The sequence below is a fragment of the Rhinoderma darwinii genome, chromosome 6 (assembly GCF_050947455.1).
Source record: "Rhinoderma darwinii isolate aRhiDar2 chromosome 6, aRhiDar2.hap1, whole genome shotgun sequence".
NCBI classification, from domain to species: domain Eukaryota; kingdom Metazoa; phylum Chordata; class Amphibia; order Anura; family Rhinodermatidae; genus Rhinoderma; species Rhinoderma darwinii.
The window spans coordinates 136115149-136133177 of NC_134692.1; the positions used below are offsets into that span (position 1 = coordinate 136115149).

General features: G+C 38.3%; 1 protein-coding gene across 2 annotated transcripts in view; it reads left to right on the top strand.

The window, feature by feature from the left end:
- The window catches only part of PKD1 (polycystin 1, transient receptor potential channel interacting), a 93361-nt gene that overhangs the window by 45644 nt on the left and 29688 nt on the right, over positions 1–18029 (top strand). For both annotated transcript variants that reach the window (XM_075830551.1, XM_075830552.1), the window contains exons 8-15: positions 132–258; positions 1099–1355; positions 2366–3142; positions 6136–6267; positions 7587–7762; positions 7847–7980; positions 8191–11804; positions 12015–12164. In XM_075830551.1, coding sequence (XP_075686666.1) covers positions 132–258; positions 1099–1355; positions 2366–3142; positions 6136–6267; positions 7587–7762; positions 7847–7980; positions 8191–11804; positions 12015–12164 — 5367 coding nt within the window. The remainder of the gene's footprint in view (positions 1–131; positions 259–1098; positions 1356–2365; positions 3143–6135; positions 6268–7586; positions 7763–7846; positions 7981–8190; positions 11805–12014; positions 12165–18029) is intronic.

Below are 18029 nucleotides of genomic sequence, written 5' to 3' on the forward strand. Positions count from 1 at the left end.
AATTCTATCTGTAAAGAGCATTTAAAGGTGAACATACGATTTAACAGATTATTGAAAAGACATCTGTTGTCTGTATTTGTCTTCCATTCACTGTGGTAACGTCAGGCACCTCTATTTCTTCATTATCTCAGGTTCTGATCTTCCCTGAGTTCAGCGTCACACAGACGGTCTATTTATCAGCTCTAGAATTTGTGACTCAGGATCTGGAAGATCCCGTCCAGATGAGGTTTCAAGTATTCACCCCGAGCACAGTGCAAGGTAAGAGACTAAACAAGTGACTTGTAGCCATAGAGAAGCCATATAACAAGCTGAACCTGGGGCACAACGTTCATTATAGATGGGAATATGGGATGGGTGGATTTATAATCTGTATATAAAGGGCACAGTAACCCTGTTCTCCAGTAGAAAAGTGCATTTTATAAAGATTAGGATATAGAAGAGCAAAGTTGATTTGATACAGATGTAGCAGAGCTATCAGCCAATTAAAATACATTCCGATATTGGGATTTATTATCTGTGCCTTTACATAGATGAAAAACCTACTGCATTATATTACCTCTGATATATATCGCTATTCAAATAAAAGTGCAACACCCAAGAAATAAAGGGCAGATTCAGCTCTGCTACATGCATTGGTGCGAGATAGATATTCGGTACATAGACATAAGGCTATGTTCACACGGAGTATTTTGCCGAGTTTTTTGACGCGGAAACCGCGTCGCAAAACTCGGCAAAAACGGCCCGAAAACGCCTCCCATTGATTTCAATGGGAGGCGTCGGCGTCTTTTTCCCCGCGAGCAGTAAAACTGCCTCGTTGGAAAAAGAAGCGACATGCCCTATCTTCGGGCGCTTCCGCCTCTGACCTCCCATTGACTTCAATGGGAGGCAGAGAAAGCGTATTTCGCTCTGTTTTATGCCCGCGGCGCTCAATGGCCGCGGGCGAAAAACGGCGCGAAAATCGGCGTGCAGGAAGAGGAATATCTGCCTCAAACTTCCAAACGGAATTTTGAGGCAGATATTCCTCCTGCAAAATACCCCGTGTGAACATAGCCTTAAATAGATAGATATTGTTTATTTTCACCCGTTTTCTTTCTCCAGATTGTCCAGTTAAAAGTACGACCGCCCCAACTACCACCCTGCCCAGCAACGAGAGTCTCCCAGAGTGTGAGGAAGATCTGGAGCCCTCTAATTACACAAACAGCAGTTTACCGGTGGCGAGTGGCTGCTTCCCTGCCAACAATTCTACCACTACTGCCACGTCATTGCCAACCGTGGCCAATCACAGTCTTCCTAACTTCATTCTATCAAAGGAATACCTCTTTATAATACCTCCAGGAAACGCCACACAGTATTTGGTAATGTGCCAAGATTTTGTTCTTCATTTTTCTTTACACCTCTGCATTGTGCTGTTCTTCTATTGTTCCTCCTGGAAATATAATAATAAGTTGACAACGTAGTGTGACCATTCTCCCTGTCAATAGAGTGTGTCTCTACACTGTCAGCACTGATTGGATAGTGTCAGAGTTTGTAGGGACACACCTCGTTGACCAGGGAAATGGTAACACCCATTTGTCAATATAGTCATATATTTCCCGGAGGAATAGTAGAGGAATGGTACAACAAAGCATTCTAAGAAAAGATGCTCCAGAATTGTTATTTCATGGGATTTTTAAGTATTTACTAAAACGGACACGTTAGGAGACTAAATAGATTTTCATTAAGACTTTGGACTGTATAGGTAATAAATGTTAAAGTGGTGGGGGTCCCAGCAGCCAGACCCCACCTATCCTATTTATCACCTATCCTCTTGATAGATGATAAATGTCCCTCCCTTGGGAGGAGCTTTCTCCTTTACTCACTGCCGCCCCCTATTATCCACTTTGCATGAGTTATCAAGAGGAGTGGGGGAAGGGAACTGACAACTTATTTGAGCACATTTCCAGACCAGAATTTTTCATCTTTACAGCTGTTATCCTGACAATCTAAGTATTCGTTCACACTATCACGTGGTTTTGTTTTTTGTGATTTGTTGATGGATCCTATTATTTCTACAGGGTTCGTTTTCATTTCCGTATGAAATGCCCCTTTATAGGTATTGTTCAGTATTTGAAAAACGTGGCTGCTGTCTTCCAAAAACAGCGCCACACCTGTCCATGGGTTGTGTTTGGTATTGCAGTTCCGCTCCTTTGAGGTGAATGGAACTGAGCTGCAATACCACACACATCCTGTGGATAGGTGTGGCGCTGTTTTTGGAAGAAAGCAAGTTTTTCTAATCCTGTACAACCCCTAAATTATAATATCCTGATAATGCTGGTTAAAAGATTTATTAAATGTTACGAAAATCTATATATTTTTTATTTTTTAGGCTTCTTTTGAGAATGTGGGTGTTGAGATGCTACCAGGCTCCCTCCTTATTGTCCAGTATGATGCGCTACAGAAGATGTTTCTACGTTGCCATTCCTCGAGATCTTACCACGTTATTCGCCAGCTGAGCTGGTTGGACTGTATTCCTGGGGATCTTCTTGGAGGATTCTTAGTAAACGGCACAGTTAAAAACTGGTCTAGTAAAGAAGAGCAGAATGGTGGAGTGTCTCGTTCCATAAGAGTCATCGGGACCACTGAAGAAACTTCTCCTCTTTTTAGCCATCAACCAAATAATGGTCTCCGGTATCCGGGGAGGTACACCGTCATGGCAAGGTTCAGCAACCAGTTGTTTGAAGCTACTCATTCTTGTTCCTTTGATGTGGTGTCACCGATTTCAGGCTTAAAAGTGGTTTACCCAATCCCACAAGAGGAGATCTACTACGTTCCTATCAATTCTACTGTTCTGGTCCTCAAACTGCTGTCAGGTACCAATGCTACAGCCTATTGGGTGGGCACTAACCAGAGCTGGAGCTTTGGGCCAACATGTCCTCCAGTGATTTCTACTCGCAACGTGGAGTGTGATACAGTGAGAGGTGATGTGTCTTATGCCGAGATCAATCTGAAGGGTCTCGGCAAAGGAGTCGTGAAAGTCGTAATATCGGTACAAAATGAAATTAGCTCAGAAAATAAAACAATTCAAGTAAAAATGGAGGAACTCATCAGAGGACTGAGCATCAGCCCTTTCCCTCAGGAGAGAGTTCTGGTCAACACCCGGGTGGTAGGTAGCAATAATGTTCATTTTTTAGGTCTGAATCCCACACATGCAAAGAGAAAATTAGTCTAGCTCTTAAGCAGGGGCGGATACTATGTTGAATTTAGGAAGCCTATTGAACCTATTACTTTACAGGTGGTTAACCCTATGAATTTAGCGGTGCAACCATTATAAATGGTCATCAGATGTTTAAGAAATTAACACTCAGAAGGAAGGGGAATACCACATAAGGAAAAATTACATTGATGGGGTTCCGTGAGGTCGGACTCCCACTGATTCTCAAAAACAAGGGTCATTTAGTACGAGTAGGAAGTTTCTGGAACTTAAAATCTCCAAAACAGACCTGCTTATTGCAGTTGTACCTTTTAATATTAGCCCCAGCTCATGGACTCCCGCAAACAGTACTGGAAACACCTCTCAGGAGCTTATAGGTCAAAAGGGTCTCGGGCTATGGACACATTAGGACTGATTTTTTTTTTATTATTGTTCATTTACTTCCTAAATGCTAAATTAAACAACTTTCTAAATAGTTTTCATTAAGAATTTTCTACGATTTTGTTCATGGAGAGTCTGGGTAACTCCTGTACATAGCTGGCTGTGCTGCTGATTCTGACATCGAATTAACAGCAGTGTAGAGATACCAGCAGGCGGTGCAGGATGTACTCAGCAGAGCAATTTGTATTAAATAGGGAGGAGAGAACCCAGAATCTGCTAGGAAAGGAGTATAACACAGGTTGCAGATAGGGATGAAGGAACCCACATCAGAGTGTGAAGGAGGGGAATCACACGGGCCGTACTTGATCACAGTGTAGATAGGGAGGAGAGCACAGAGGTAGATGAGGGCGAGCGGGAGAGATCACACACAGGCAGCATCAGTGTCAGCACAGGGTCATACATGGGCTGTATCAGTGTCTCTAGAAAGAGAAAGCAGTACAGGGATGAAGATATGCTAGTACATTAGTGCTAGTAAAGACAGCAGCATCCTGGATTCACAATTAATAGTTGCCATCTCTATTAAGGAATTGAACTGTCCGACCCTTCTCGGTATTACCTCACTCCAAGATCTATTCATTCAAGCAGGTCCCAACTTACATACCTACAATAATGTCTCAATTAGGGGTTGTTCCCGAGACAATTCCTTTCCATGTGTCCTATTGGAAATATAGACATCATAGAGGGGAAGGATCCCCACCATAGCCGAACTAGAGAAACTCTAACAAACAGTGGCTCTTGCAATCACAGACCAGCCTCGTCTATGTATTATATGGATGGCCATTCCTTTGAGGGGAAACTTATGGCTGGTCGTTGCTTTAGGGTTGTCTTGATTGGACAGCCCCTTTAGGCTTAGCTATAATTAATGTCATATTTTGGATTGATTATGACTCATAGACACACACCACTTGTTACGGTCACTATTGGTTAAGATCTGAACCGGGAAGGGTGACATTTTGATGAAGTGATTGTATTCTGTATGACTGTATTAAGAGTTCTGCTGTGCAGGTAGAGTCTGCATCACCAAAACATTTAGCAGAATACTATCGTTTATTGCAAAAACCGCGGCAGTGACCGGCAGCCAAGCCGCCTGTGCAGTGTTTTCCTGTCTCTCTGTCTATCCGGTTTCCCAGAGCGGTCTCGCCATGTGTTGCCCTTATGTTAAAATCCACATCCCGTTATTCTAGTTACAGAAAACAGTTATAATAAGCAGTAGCAATCTTTTAAGATTAAGCTCCCTCCACCCTTGGAGCCGCCTTAAAAAAAGGTAAAAAAAATTGCATAAATAACAATTTTATTTTCTTATCGGAATCACCGTGATAATAATAATAATTCACAGTGATATTAAAGGGGAAATCCAGTCTAAATGTTGATAATTTTTGTGTCATCCTGCCAATAAACCCCACCTGGAACATTACAAGACGCTGTCAATAGTACAGACTTCCACTAAACTACTTAAAGGAGTTGTCCAGTTTAGAAAACTAATTTATATACTCTATTACGGAATTCGGAGTTAATAGCGGGGGAGGGGAGGTCCTCGGTTCAGGACCTTAATCTCTTGGCCAGAGCGTTTACAAAAAGCCTCTCCCGCTCTGGAGGACCTGTTCTGTCCTGAAATAAACAGACAACCCATTCCCATTGATATGAATAGGTACAGTGTAATGCTTATGTTCACCTGGGGTGGCACTGCAGGGAAATTAGACACTTGATGCTAGGTTTCCCCACAGATTACAGCAGATCGCTGGTGGTCACAGCAGGGCGACACTTTGTGATCTGCTTATTGTCATGGGACCCTTATAACAAGTAGGGATTGTCCAATGTGGAGAACCCCTTTAAAGGGAACCTGTCACTAGGTTTGGAGCCACTAAATCACCCGCATGTTAATACGCAGTTGGGATTTAGTGTTCCATACATGTCCATGTCAAAATCATCTGTTTCGGCAATAATTAGTGAAAGTCCAGCGGCATCGGGCGCAGTGTACTGTCCTCGGCTTCAATGCAGCTCTCGGACTCCTCTTGCTAACTTGTAGGTTATTGTACTAACTATTGCCGAAACGGCCGTTTTTGACAAGGGCAGGTTTGGAAAAACTAAACCCTGACCTGACATGCCTGAATTTAAAGGAGTTTTCCGTTAATCAAAAAGACCCTTGAATGCAAACAATATTATATACTTAAATAAATTAGTCTCTGGTCCCCCGCCTCCATCAATACCTACACTCCCAGCATGACAACATGTCGTCCATAATGATGCTACGTCGCGTGACTATGTCGTGCAATTTGCTACTGGCAGTGGTGATATTTTGTCCCTCGTCACAACCTGCGACCGTGATTACCCACCATGGTCATGTGACATGACCACTGTCCGGTTTTTCTGATAACACTAAATGAGGGCATTTCTATATAGGCAGTTTCCCCTATTCAGAAGAATTTGCCTGTTATCTGTGAATTTTCAGCTACAGATCGTCGTCTTTCGTGTGTCGTGTAACTCGCCATGTTCTTCTCTTACAGGACAATGTAGCTTCGGTAGAATCTGGATCCGACGTGGTGTTCAAATGGACTGTGGACGATCGCTCGTCTCTTACCTACTACTATACCGTCTTCAATGTCATTTATCAGACATCCGCTGTTTACAAGCTGACGGTATGGAGTTTTTTATTATATTTTTATGATCTTTGGTCCTATTCATGTGCAACTCCACCCTAATTTAATTACTTTTGTGTTAATTTACTTTACGGTAATTTTGCATAATTACACACTAATTATACTATATTATCTATTACTAGTGATATGAAAAAGACTACGGTTGTCAAAGCCCCTCCCCTTCCATAGGCAATAATAACCAGCCATATGACTTTATTTAATGTCTTGGCCTTTAAGGGTTTCCTATCCCAATATGTTTCTTTTACATCTTTATTAGCCGGGAAATCAAGGTTTGACTGGCGCTATGCTCAATAACCCCTTCCCGTCATATTCGCCAAGGAGCAGAGATCTAATCTGCTATATGTAGGGTCCTTCGCTCCCCTTGCCTGACTATGACATTAAAAGAAACTTAGTCACTGACTAAATGAGTAATGGCTCTACAGGGCGAATATTATGACCCCCATAGAGCCACCATTTGTTAGTCTGGAGTAATAATTACTGATGGCAACCTACTGTCTGTTTAAGTAAATAATTGTATTTCCCATAAAATAACAATTCTAGATCATCTTTACTCTGCGTTGTGTCGTTCCTCTGTTATTATTCCCGGAAATGAAAGAATAAATTGTCAACTGGGTGTTACCACTTGGGGGCGTGTCCCTACACAGTCTGATGTCCAATCAGTGCTGACAGAGTGAGACTTTGTAGGGACACGCCCCTTTGACCAGGGGAATGGTAATACCCAGTTGTTAATTTATTCATAAATTGCTAGGAGTAATAACAGAGGAACGACACAATGCAGAGTTATAAGAGAAGATGTTCCAGAATTGTTATTTCATGGGAAATACAAGTATTTCGTAACCTAGACATGTCAGGAGAGGTGACCGGTCCTCCCGTGTGAGGACTTTTTATTTAGCAATCCGTTCTTGGACCCCTGTGAATATGCTTTGGAGGAAGGAGAGGCACAGTAATTACGGACCCATTCATTTCTATGGCCGACGGACACCTTCTCGTATATTTACAGGAAGGTGTCCATGCTGTAGAAACCTTCCGTAAAAAATAGGACATGTCTTATTTTTCTATTTTACGGACTGTTCTCCAATACTTTATAATGGACGCACGGTCCACAAATGCGGGTGACTGTCCACAGCCGGCCGTGCCCGTGATTACGGGCACGCTTGTGTGCATGGGGCCTAACTGCACTGAAATCTGATTTCTCAGGGTTACGATTAGGGCTCATGTATCCCCCTTCCAGTCTAGTTAGGGACTCCTTGCCTCTCCGAACCACTTGCCATGTAATAAAGTTGTGTTGTCCTCCACAGCTGACCGCCTCAAACCACGTCAGCAACGCCTCCTTAACCTACAATGTCACAGTAGAGAATATGAACCCAATGCAAAGTCTTCAAATCAATGGAGTCCCAAGTATTGTGACCCAGAATGCTTTGCTACAGTTCTCTGCCACCATCATATTGGACTCTGCAGTTGAAGCCACATTCAGGTGAGTCTTCCTATATGGTATTTGTGCCAGTTGGATGGGGCAGGCTAGTAGACTGACGTCACATTAACACGTTGTCCCTTCTAGGTGCACGTTTGGAGATGGCACACAGCAAGATTATCATTTTAGGCCTCCGTATAACCAGTCGTTCCCAGTTCCTGACCCATCTGTTCATATGGTGCTTGTAGAAAATAACATCACCCACATCTACCAGGAATCCGGTAAGATACGATTGTCTGTTCTACAGATGTAGCAGAGCCATGCTTGTTCTTTGGCACTATTCCTCTGGGTGTAGTTTCCATATATTACCCAGAACTATAACAATGACAAATTCAGCTCTGCTACATCTATAGATGCTGCCATCACATTTACAGAATGTTAGTTTTTTGTAAATCAATAATTAATTTTTCAACGTATTTTTTTTCTTTCAGGAGAATATAATTTGACGTTGGCTGTATTCAACAAATACGAAAACATCTCGCAGGCGATACCGTTACAGGTTCAAGGATCCCTGACCAATTTAACTATTGTTACTGATGCTCCAGTCTTGGTCACTGAAAAATCGGCAATTTTTGAAGTAATGGCTGAACCCTCACCATTTGCGGTCCTCTACACCTGGGACTTAGGCGATGGGACTTTCCACTTCAATACCAGTGAGCCAGTGTTGAATCACACGTACGGCAGCGCCGGGACGTACAGTGTCAGAGTCCTCGCTATGAACAACATCAGTGAAATATGGGCAATGAAGTCCGTCTATGTTTATGAGGAGATAACTGGATTGGTCGTGTCTTCTGATGGACCCACTGAGAGAGGCTTACAAACCTTTATAAATGCATCGGTGGAAACTGGGGACAATATCACGTGGAGGTTCAACATGGGCGATGGGTATATATTTGAGGGCAATGAGCCTATGATGAACTATACGTATTGCAAAGATGGAAATTACACAGTTAATATAACCGCTAGCAATGCGGTCAACTCCGTTTCAAAGCTCCTCCAAGTCCGTGTGTACGTCCTACAGGTACTTAAAATAGAGCCCACTACTTGCATCCTCGAAAATGCCAACGTCTCACTGAAGGCATATGTTACAGGGGATTATGAACACTATACCTTTAACTGGACCTTTGGTAATGGTTCCTTAAGTATCACCATTTTTGGAATCCCATCAGTTGAATATAACTTCTCAACAAGTGGAATATTCCCGCTGGCCCTTATACTCTCCAGCCATGTGAACAAGGCTTATTATTATACCAATGTCTGTATAGAACCTGAAATAGTCAACGTTACCCTATTGCCAACTCAACAGAATATAAGTCTAGGCAACGAGAGTCATTTCCAAGTCATTGTCTTCCCGGCCTACCGGTACCGATACGTATGGGACTTTGGGGCAAATGGTTCTAGATATAATGGTGGAACGGAGGTCAACTTCTTGTACAAAGTTCCTGGCGTTTATCTAGTATCGGTGTCCGTGTACAACAATGTCTCTTTCCACAATGGAACCGCATTGGTGGACATCCAAGAACCGATTGGAACCATCAAAATTGAACATAATGGGACGCAGTTTTTGGAAGTAGATCAAATATACTTATTTTCAGCTGTAGGAAGTGGCACTAAAGTTCAATATCACTGGGATTTTGGAGATGGGGTCGCAGCTGAAGGACAGTCAGTCGCTTATGTTTATAACGCCACAGGGAGCTTTACCATCGTCCTAAGTGGCTTTAATGGTGTAAGTAGTAGTAGGGCCTATATGAACATAACAGTCAAGACCAGAATACATGGACTAACTATGAATGCTACCAGGACGGTTGTGCCTTTGAATGGTTCCGTAACCTTCTCAGCCTTCCTCCTATCAGGGGATGATATCCGATATTCATGGATACTATGTGATCGTTGTTCTCCTATATTTTGTAATTCCACCATTTCCTACACGTTCCGCTCTATCGGAACATTTAACGTCATTGTGACGGCTGAGAATGAACTCGGTTCGCTTCAGGACAGTATTATTATATATGTATTACAGACCATTGAAGGACTTCAAATTACGACAGGTGACTTGGTCAACGATTGCTGTTTCCCGACCAACAAGAGCCTTCCTCTACATGCCACGATCAAAGAAGGGACCAATATTTCATATAGTTGGTTTATCTTAAAGAATGACAGTATTATTCAGAGTGGTACAAGCAAAACCTATCAGTTCTTGAGTACGGAGCCAGAAACCGTTACCGTTGTTTTGAAAGCGGTCAATATGTTGGGAAATGCAAGCGTCAGGATAAGTGTGACCTTTGTGGAAATCCTTGGCCAAATGAAGCTCTCTGCATCTCCTAATCCAGCCGCTCTTAACACGACAGGCAACATTAGTATGAGTCTAAGCAGTGGGTCTGGGGTGATGTACACATGGTATCTCGAGGAAAGTGTGGTCTGGTTCACTTATGAGTCCTACATCTTGTATAATTTTCAAAGCCCTGGTCCAAAGGAGGTACTTGCTGTTGCCAACAACACGTTGGGCTCCGTCAACTCAACAATCACGATCTTTGTTCAAGAGCCAGTTGAGGGATTATCCATAATGGTCTTAGACCATAGGGGAGATTATGTGTCCACAGGGACTATCTTGCACCTCACCAGCAGTGTTCAACATGGCACAAATGTGTCATGGTCCTGGAGTGTTCTTGGTAGGATCATTTATGAAAAGGAGGCCATTGTTCAGTTTGAGGAAGCTGGGTTCTTCACAGTCAGTCTCAATGCCTCAAACGACGTGAGCTGGGAAATTTCTTACAAAAACATCACAGTGCAAGACAAAATACAGGGTCTAAAGCTCCTCGTGAGCAAGATGGTGGTGGAACCTGGAGAATTAGTCACCTTCAATGTCAGTTTGTCCTCTGGTTCCTCTGTCAGCTACGAGTTGACGATAAATGGAGACTTTTCCATTGCTCTTAACGGTAGTAGTTACACGTACGAGTTTACCAAAATTGGTGGCTATCCGGTGACTGTGGTGGCACATAACCAAGTAAGTGAGGAACGTGACACGGTCATGATATCCGTTCTTGAAGCTATACAGAATTTGAACCTTGTAAATTGTTGTAAGGTTGCCATACCGGCTAGGATTGAGAAGAACTTCAGAGCAGAAGTCAGTCATGGCTCTCTGGTTGCCTACACTTGGCTGTTTGATTTGCAGGGTCACACCGCCACTAGCTTGGCAGGCAGAAATGTGACTTATACCCCAGTGGGTGCTGGAATCCTGACCATACACATCAGTGCATCTAATGCTTTGGGAAGTCAGAACATCTCAAAAATAATAAGAGTCCAAGAAATGATTGTAGGACTCAACTTGATTCGCGTCAATGCGTTCGTAAACAGAAGTGTCACCTTTAATGCAGTCGTACTTCCAAGTCCTCTGGATGTTCGATTTGAATGGTCCTTTGGAGATAATACTCCTTCTTTGGTGACCTACTCCGCAACTCCCAACCATACTTACCAGCTACCCGGAGACTTTAAGGTGAAGGTCAATGCCTCTAACCTAATCAGCTTTTGGATCTCCGAAATAACTGTGACCACTCGGATCCTTGAGTGTGAGGAACCAGAGGTGCAGCTGGAGCTTCCTACTCAAGTGATAATGAGAAGATCCCAGAAGAATTATATCGAGGCTGAGATCAATCTCCGTGAATGCATCAGTTACCAAACGAAACACCTATGGGAAATATACAAAGCAACTAGCTGCCTGCACTACTTTGAGTCAGACAAGGTCAACCTACTGAATGTCGATATGAGCAGACCTCAGCTGGTAGTACCCAAGCTAGCTCTCGATATTGGAGACTATTGCTTTGTGTTCTCCGTGTCCTTTGGAGACACGCCATTGTCTAGAAGCAGTTATGCCAATGTTACTATGTTGCCAAGCAAATTGGTGCCAATCATTGATGGAGGATCCTATAGAGTTTGGTCAAGTAGTCGAGATTTAATATTGGATGGGAAGAAGTCTTATGACCCAAACCTGGAGGAAGAAGAGCAGACTCCCTTGTCATATAAATGGTCATGTACAACATTGACAAAGGTAAGACGTCCACATGATACATAAACACTAGTCACATTCTTCTGCCTCCCTGATATTGCTCGGACTGCACAGCTTCACATCTTTCCTGCCTCCCCTGTACAGATGCTCTGCTATGGTGTTTATCTCAGCTGTTTGGATTTGTCCACCAGCACAGATCACTACAAGATCAGTTTTTTTTAAAAAATAACTATTTTGTGTCCTCCATTTCAGAATTTAGAAAGTGTAACATGTAATTCAGAAGTCACTTCAGATTTGGGTGAAATGTTCATTCACAAATCAAAGCTGGAACCAGATGTGGAGTACACGTTTTTTTTGACTGTCAGTAAACCCGGCAGACATCCTGAGTCCACCAATCAAACGGTCAGTGACTAAAGAGATTCTTAAATAAGATAATAAAATGTTCCCACTACTTTTAGTAGTTATATTCCTGTATATAGGGGGCAGTATTATAGTAGCTATATTCTTGTATATAGGGGCAGTATTATAGTAGTTATATTCTTGTATATAGGAGCAGTATTATAGTAGCTATATTCTTGTATATAGGGGCAGTATTATAGTAGTTATAGTCTTGTATATAGGGGCAGTATTATAGTAGTTATATTCTTGTATATAGGAGCAGTATTATAGTAGTTATATTCTTGTATATAGGGGAGCAGTATTATAGTAGTTATATTCTTGTATATAGGGGCAGTATTATAGTAGTTATATTCTTGTATATAGGGGCAGTATTATAGTAGTTATATTCTTGTATATAGGGGGCAGTATTATAGTAGTTATATTCTTGTATATAGGGGCAGTATTATAGTAGTTATATTCTTGTATATAGGGGGCAGTATTATAGTAGTTATATTCTTGTATATAGGGGCAGTATTATAGTAGTTATATTCTTGTATATAGGGGGCAGTATTATAGTAGTTATATTCTTGTATATAGGGGCAGTATTATAGTAGTTATATTCTTGTATATAGGAGCAGTATTATAGTAGCTATATTCTTGTATATAGGGGCAGTATTATAGTAGTTATAGTCTTGTATATAGGGGCAGTATTATAGTAGTTATATTCTTGTATATAGGAGCAGTATTATAGTAGTTATATTCTTGTATATAGGGGAGCAGTATTATAGTAGTTATATTCTTGTATATAGGGGCAGTATTATAGTAGTTATATTCTTGTATATAGGGGGCAGTATTATAGTAGTTATATTCTTGTATATAGGGGCAGTATTATAGTAGTTATATTCTTGTATATAGGAGCAGTATTATAGTAGTTATATTCTTGTATATAGGAGCAGTAATATAGTAGTTATATTCTTGTATATAGGGGGCAGTATTATAGTAGTTATATTCTTGTATATAGGGGCAGTATTATAGTAGTTATATTCTTGTATATAGGGGAGCAGTATTATAGTAGTTATATTCTTGTATATAGGGGCAGTATTATAGTAGTTATATTCTTGTATATAGGGGGCAGTATTATAGTAGTTATATTCTTGTATATAGGGGCAGTATTATAGTAGTTATATTCTTGTATATAGGAGCAGTATTATAGTAGCTATATTCTTGTATATAGGGGCAGTATTATAGTAGTTATAGTCTTGTATATAGGGGCAGTATTATAGTAGTTATATTCTTGTATATAGGAGCAGTATTATAGTAGTTATATTCTTGTATATAGGGGAGCAGTATTATAGTAGTTATATTCTTGTATATAGGGGCAGTATTATAGTAGTTATATTCTTGTATATAGGGGGCAGTATTATAGTAGTTATATTCTTGTATATAGGGGCAGTATTATAGTAGTTATATTCTTGTATATAGGAGCAGTATTATAGTAGTTATATTCTTGTATATAGGAGCAGTAATATAGTAGTTATATTCTTGTATATAGGGGGCAGTATTATAGTAGTTATATTCTTGTATATAGGGGCAGTATTATAGTAGTTATATTCTTGTATATAGGGGCAGTATTATAGTAGTTATATTCTTGTATATAGGGGGCAGTATTATAGTAGTTATATTATTGTATATAGGAGCAGTATTATAGTAGTTATATTCTTGTATATAGGGGGCAGTATTATAGTCATTATATTCTTGTATATAGGGGGCAGTATTATAGTAGTTATATTCTTGTATATAGGGGGCAGTATTATAGTAGCTATATTCTTGTATATAGGGGGCAGTATTATAGTAGTTATATTCTTGTATATAGGAGCAGTATTATAGTGGTTATATTCTTGTACATAGGGGCAGTATTATAGTAGTTATATTCTTGTATATAGGGGCAGTATTATAGTAGTTCTATTCTTGTATATAGGGGCAGTATTATAGTAATTATATTCTTGTATATAGGAGCAGTATTATAGTAGTTATATTCTTGTATATAGGAGACAGTATTATAGTCGTTATATTCTTGTATATAGGAGCAGTATTATAGTAGTTATATTCTTGTATATAGGAGACAGTATTATAGTAGTTATATTCTTGTATATAGGAGACAGTATTATAGTAGTTATATTCTTGTATATAGGGGGCAGTATTATAGTAGTTATATTCTTGTATATAGGGGCAGTATTATAGTAGTTATATTCTTGTATATAGGGGGAAGTATTATAGTAGTTATATTATTGTATATAGGAGCAGTATTATAGTAGTTATATTCTTGTATATAGGGGCAGTATTATAGTAGTTCTATTCTTGTATATAGGGGGCAGTATTATAGTAGTTATATTATTGTATATAGGAGCAGTATTATAGTAGTTATATTCTTGTATATAGGGGGCAGTATTATAGTCATTATATTCTTGTATATAGGGGGCAGTATTATAGTAGTTATATTCTTGTATATAGGGGGCAGTATTATAGTAGCTATATTCTTGTATATAGGGGGCAGTATTATAGTAGTTATATTCTTGTATATAGGAGCAGTATTATAGTGGTTATATTCTTGTACATAGGGGCAGTATTATAGTAGTTATATTCTTGTATATAGGGGCAGTATTATAGTAGTTCTATTCTTGTATATAGGGGCAGTATTATAGTAATTATATTCTTGTATATAGGAGCAGTATTATAGTAGTTATATTCTTGTATATAGGAGACAGTATTATAGTAGTTATATTCTTGTATATAGGAGCAGTATTATAGTAGTTATATTCTTGTATATAGGGGCAGTATTATAGTAGTTATATTCTTGTATATAGGGGCAGTATTATAGTAGTTATATTCTTGTATATAGGGGCAGTATTATAGTAGTTATATTCTTGTATATAGGGGCAGTATTATAGTAGTTATATTCTTGTATATAGGGGCAGTATTATAGTAGTTATATTCTTGTATATAGGAGCAGTATTATAGTAGTTATATTCTTGTATATAGGAGCAGTAATATAGTAGTTATATTCTTGTATATAGGGGGCAGTATTATAGTAGTTATATTCTTGTATATAGGGGCAGTATTATAGTAGTTATATTCTTGTATATAGGGGCAGTATTATAGTATTTATATTCTTGTATATAGGGGGCAGTATTATAGTAGTTATATTATTGTATATAGGAGCAGTATTATAGTAGTTATATTCTTGTATATAGGGGGCAGTATTATAGTCATTATATTCTTGTATATAGGGGGCAGTATTATAGTAGTTATATTCTTGTATATAGGGGGCAGTATTATAGTAGCTATATTCTTGTATATAGGGGGCAGTATTATAGTAGTTATATTCTTGTATATAGGAGCAGTATTATAGTGGTTATATTCTTGTACATAGGGGCAGTATTATAGTAGTTATATTCTTGTATATAGGGGCAGTATTATAGTAGTTCTATTCTTGTATATAGGGGCAGTATTATAGTAATTATATTCTTGTATATAGGAGCAGTATTATAGTAGTTATATTCTTGTATATAGGAGACAGTATTATAGTCGTTATATTCTTGTATATAGGAGCAGTATTATAGTAGTTATATTCTTGTATATAGGAGACAGTATTATAGTAGTTATATTCTTGTATATAGGAGACAGTATTATAGTAGTTATATTCTTGTATATAGGGGGCAGTATTATAGTAGTTATATTCTTGTATATAGGGGCAGTATTATAGTAGTTATATTCTTGTATATAGGGGGAAGTATTATAGTAGTTATATTATTGTATATAGGAGCAGTATTATAGTAGTTATATTCTTGTATATAGGGGCAGTATTATAGTAGTTCTATTCTTGTATATAGGGGGCAGTATTATAGTAGTTATATTATTGTATATAGGAGCAGTATTATAGTAGTTATATTCTTGTATATAGGGGGCAGTATTATAGTCATTATATTCTTGTATATAGGGGGCAGTATTATAGTAGTTATATTCTTGTATATAGGGGGCAGTATTATAGTAGCTATATTCTTGTATATAGGGGGCAGTATTATAGTAGTTATATTCTTGTATATAGGAGCAGTATTATAGTGGTTATATTCTTGTACATAGGGGCAGTATTATAGTAGTTATATTCTTGTATATAGGGGCAGTATTATAGTAGTTCTATTCTTGTATATAGGGGCAGTATTATAGTAATTATATTCTTGTATATAGGAGCAGTATTATAGTAGTTATATTCTTGTATATAGGAGACAGTATTATAGTAGTTATATTCTTGTATATAGGAGCAGTATTATAGTAGTTATATTCTTGTATATAGGGGCAGTATTATAGTAGTTATATTCTTGTATATAGGGGCAGTATTATAGTAGTTATATTCTTGTATATAGGGGCAGTATTATAGTAGTTATATTCTTGTATATAGGGGCAGTATTATAGTAGTTATATTCTTGTATATAGGGGCAGTATTATAGTAGTTATATTCTTGTATATAGGAGCAGTATTATAGTAGTTATATTCTTGTATATAGGAGCAGTATTATAGTAGTTATATTCTTGTATATAGGAGGCAGTATTATAGTAGTTATATTCTTGTATATAGGAGCAGTATTATAGTAGTTATATTCTTGTATATAGGAGGCAGTATTATAGTAGTTATATTCTTGTATATAGGGGCAGTATTATAGTAGTTATATTCTTGTATATAGGGAGCAGTATTATAGTAGTTATATTCTTGTATATAGGGGGCAGTATTATAGTAGTTATATTCTTGTATATAGGGGCAGTATTATAGTAGTTATATTCTTGTATATAGGAGCAGTATTATAGTGGTTATATTCTTGTATATAGGGGCAGTAGTATAGTAGTTATATTCTTGTATATAGGAGCAGTATTATAGTAGTTATATTCTTGTATATAGGGGCAGTGTTATAGTAGTTATATTCCTGTACATAGGAGCAGTATTATAGCAGTAATATTCTTGTATATAGGGGGCAGTATTATAGCAGTTATATTCTTGTGTATAGGGGCAGTATTATAGTAGTTATATTCTTGTATATAGGAGGCAGTATTATAGTAGTTATATTCTTGTATATAGGGGGCAGTTTTATAGTAGTTATATTCTTGTATATAGGGGGCAGTTTTATAGTAGTTATATTCTTGTATATAGGAGCAGTGTTATAGTAATTATATTCCTTGTATATAGGGAGCAGTATTATAGTAGTTATATTCTTGTATATAGGGAGCAGTATTATAGTAGTTATATTCTTGTATATAGGAGGCAGTATTATAGTAGTTATATTCTTGTATATAGGGGGCAGTATTATAGTAGTTATATTCTTGTATATAGGGGCAGTATTATAGTAGTTATATTCCTGTACATAGGAGCAGTATTATAGCAGTAATATTCTTGTATATAGGGGGCAGTATTATAGTAGATATAATTCTTGTATATAGGGGCAGTATAATAGTAGTTATATTCTTGTATATAGGGGCAGTATTATAGCAGTAATATTCTTGTATATAGGGGGCAGTATTATAGTAGTTATATTCTTGTACATAGGGGGCAGTATTATAGTAGTTATATTCTTGTATATAGGAGCAGTATTATAGTAGTTATATTCTTGTATATAGGGGCAGTATTATAGTAGTTATATTCTTGTATATAGGGGGCAGTATTATAGTAGTTATATTCTTGTATATAGGAGGCAGTATTATAGTAGTTATATTCTTGTATATAGGGGGCAGTATTATAGTAGTTATATTCTTGTATATAGGGAACAGTATTATAGTAGTTATATTCTATATAGGGACAGTATTATAGTAGTTATATTCTTGTATATAGGAGCAGTATTATAGT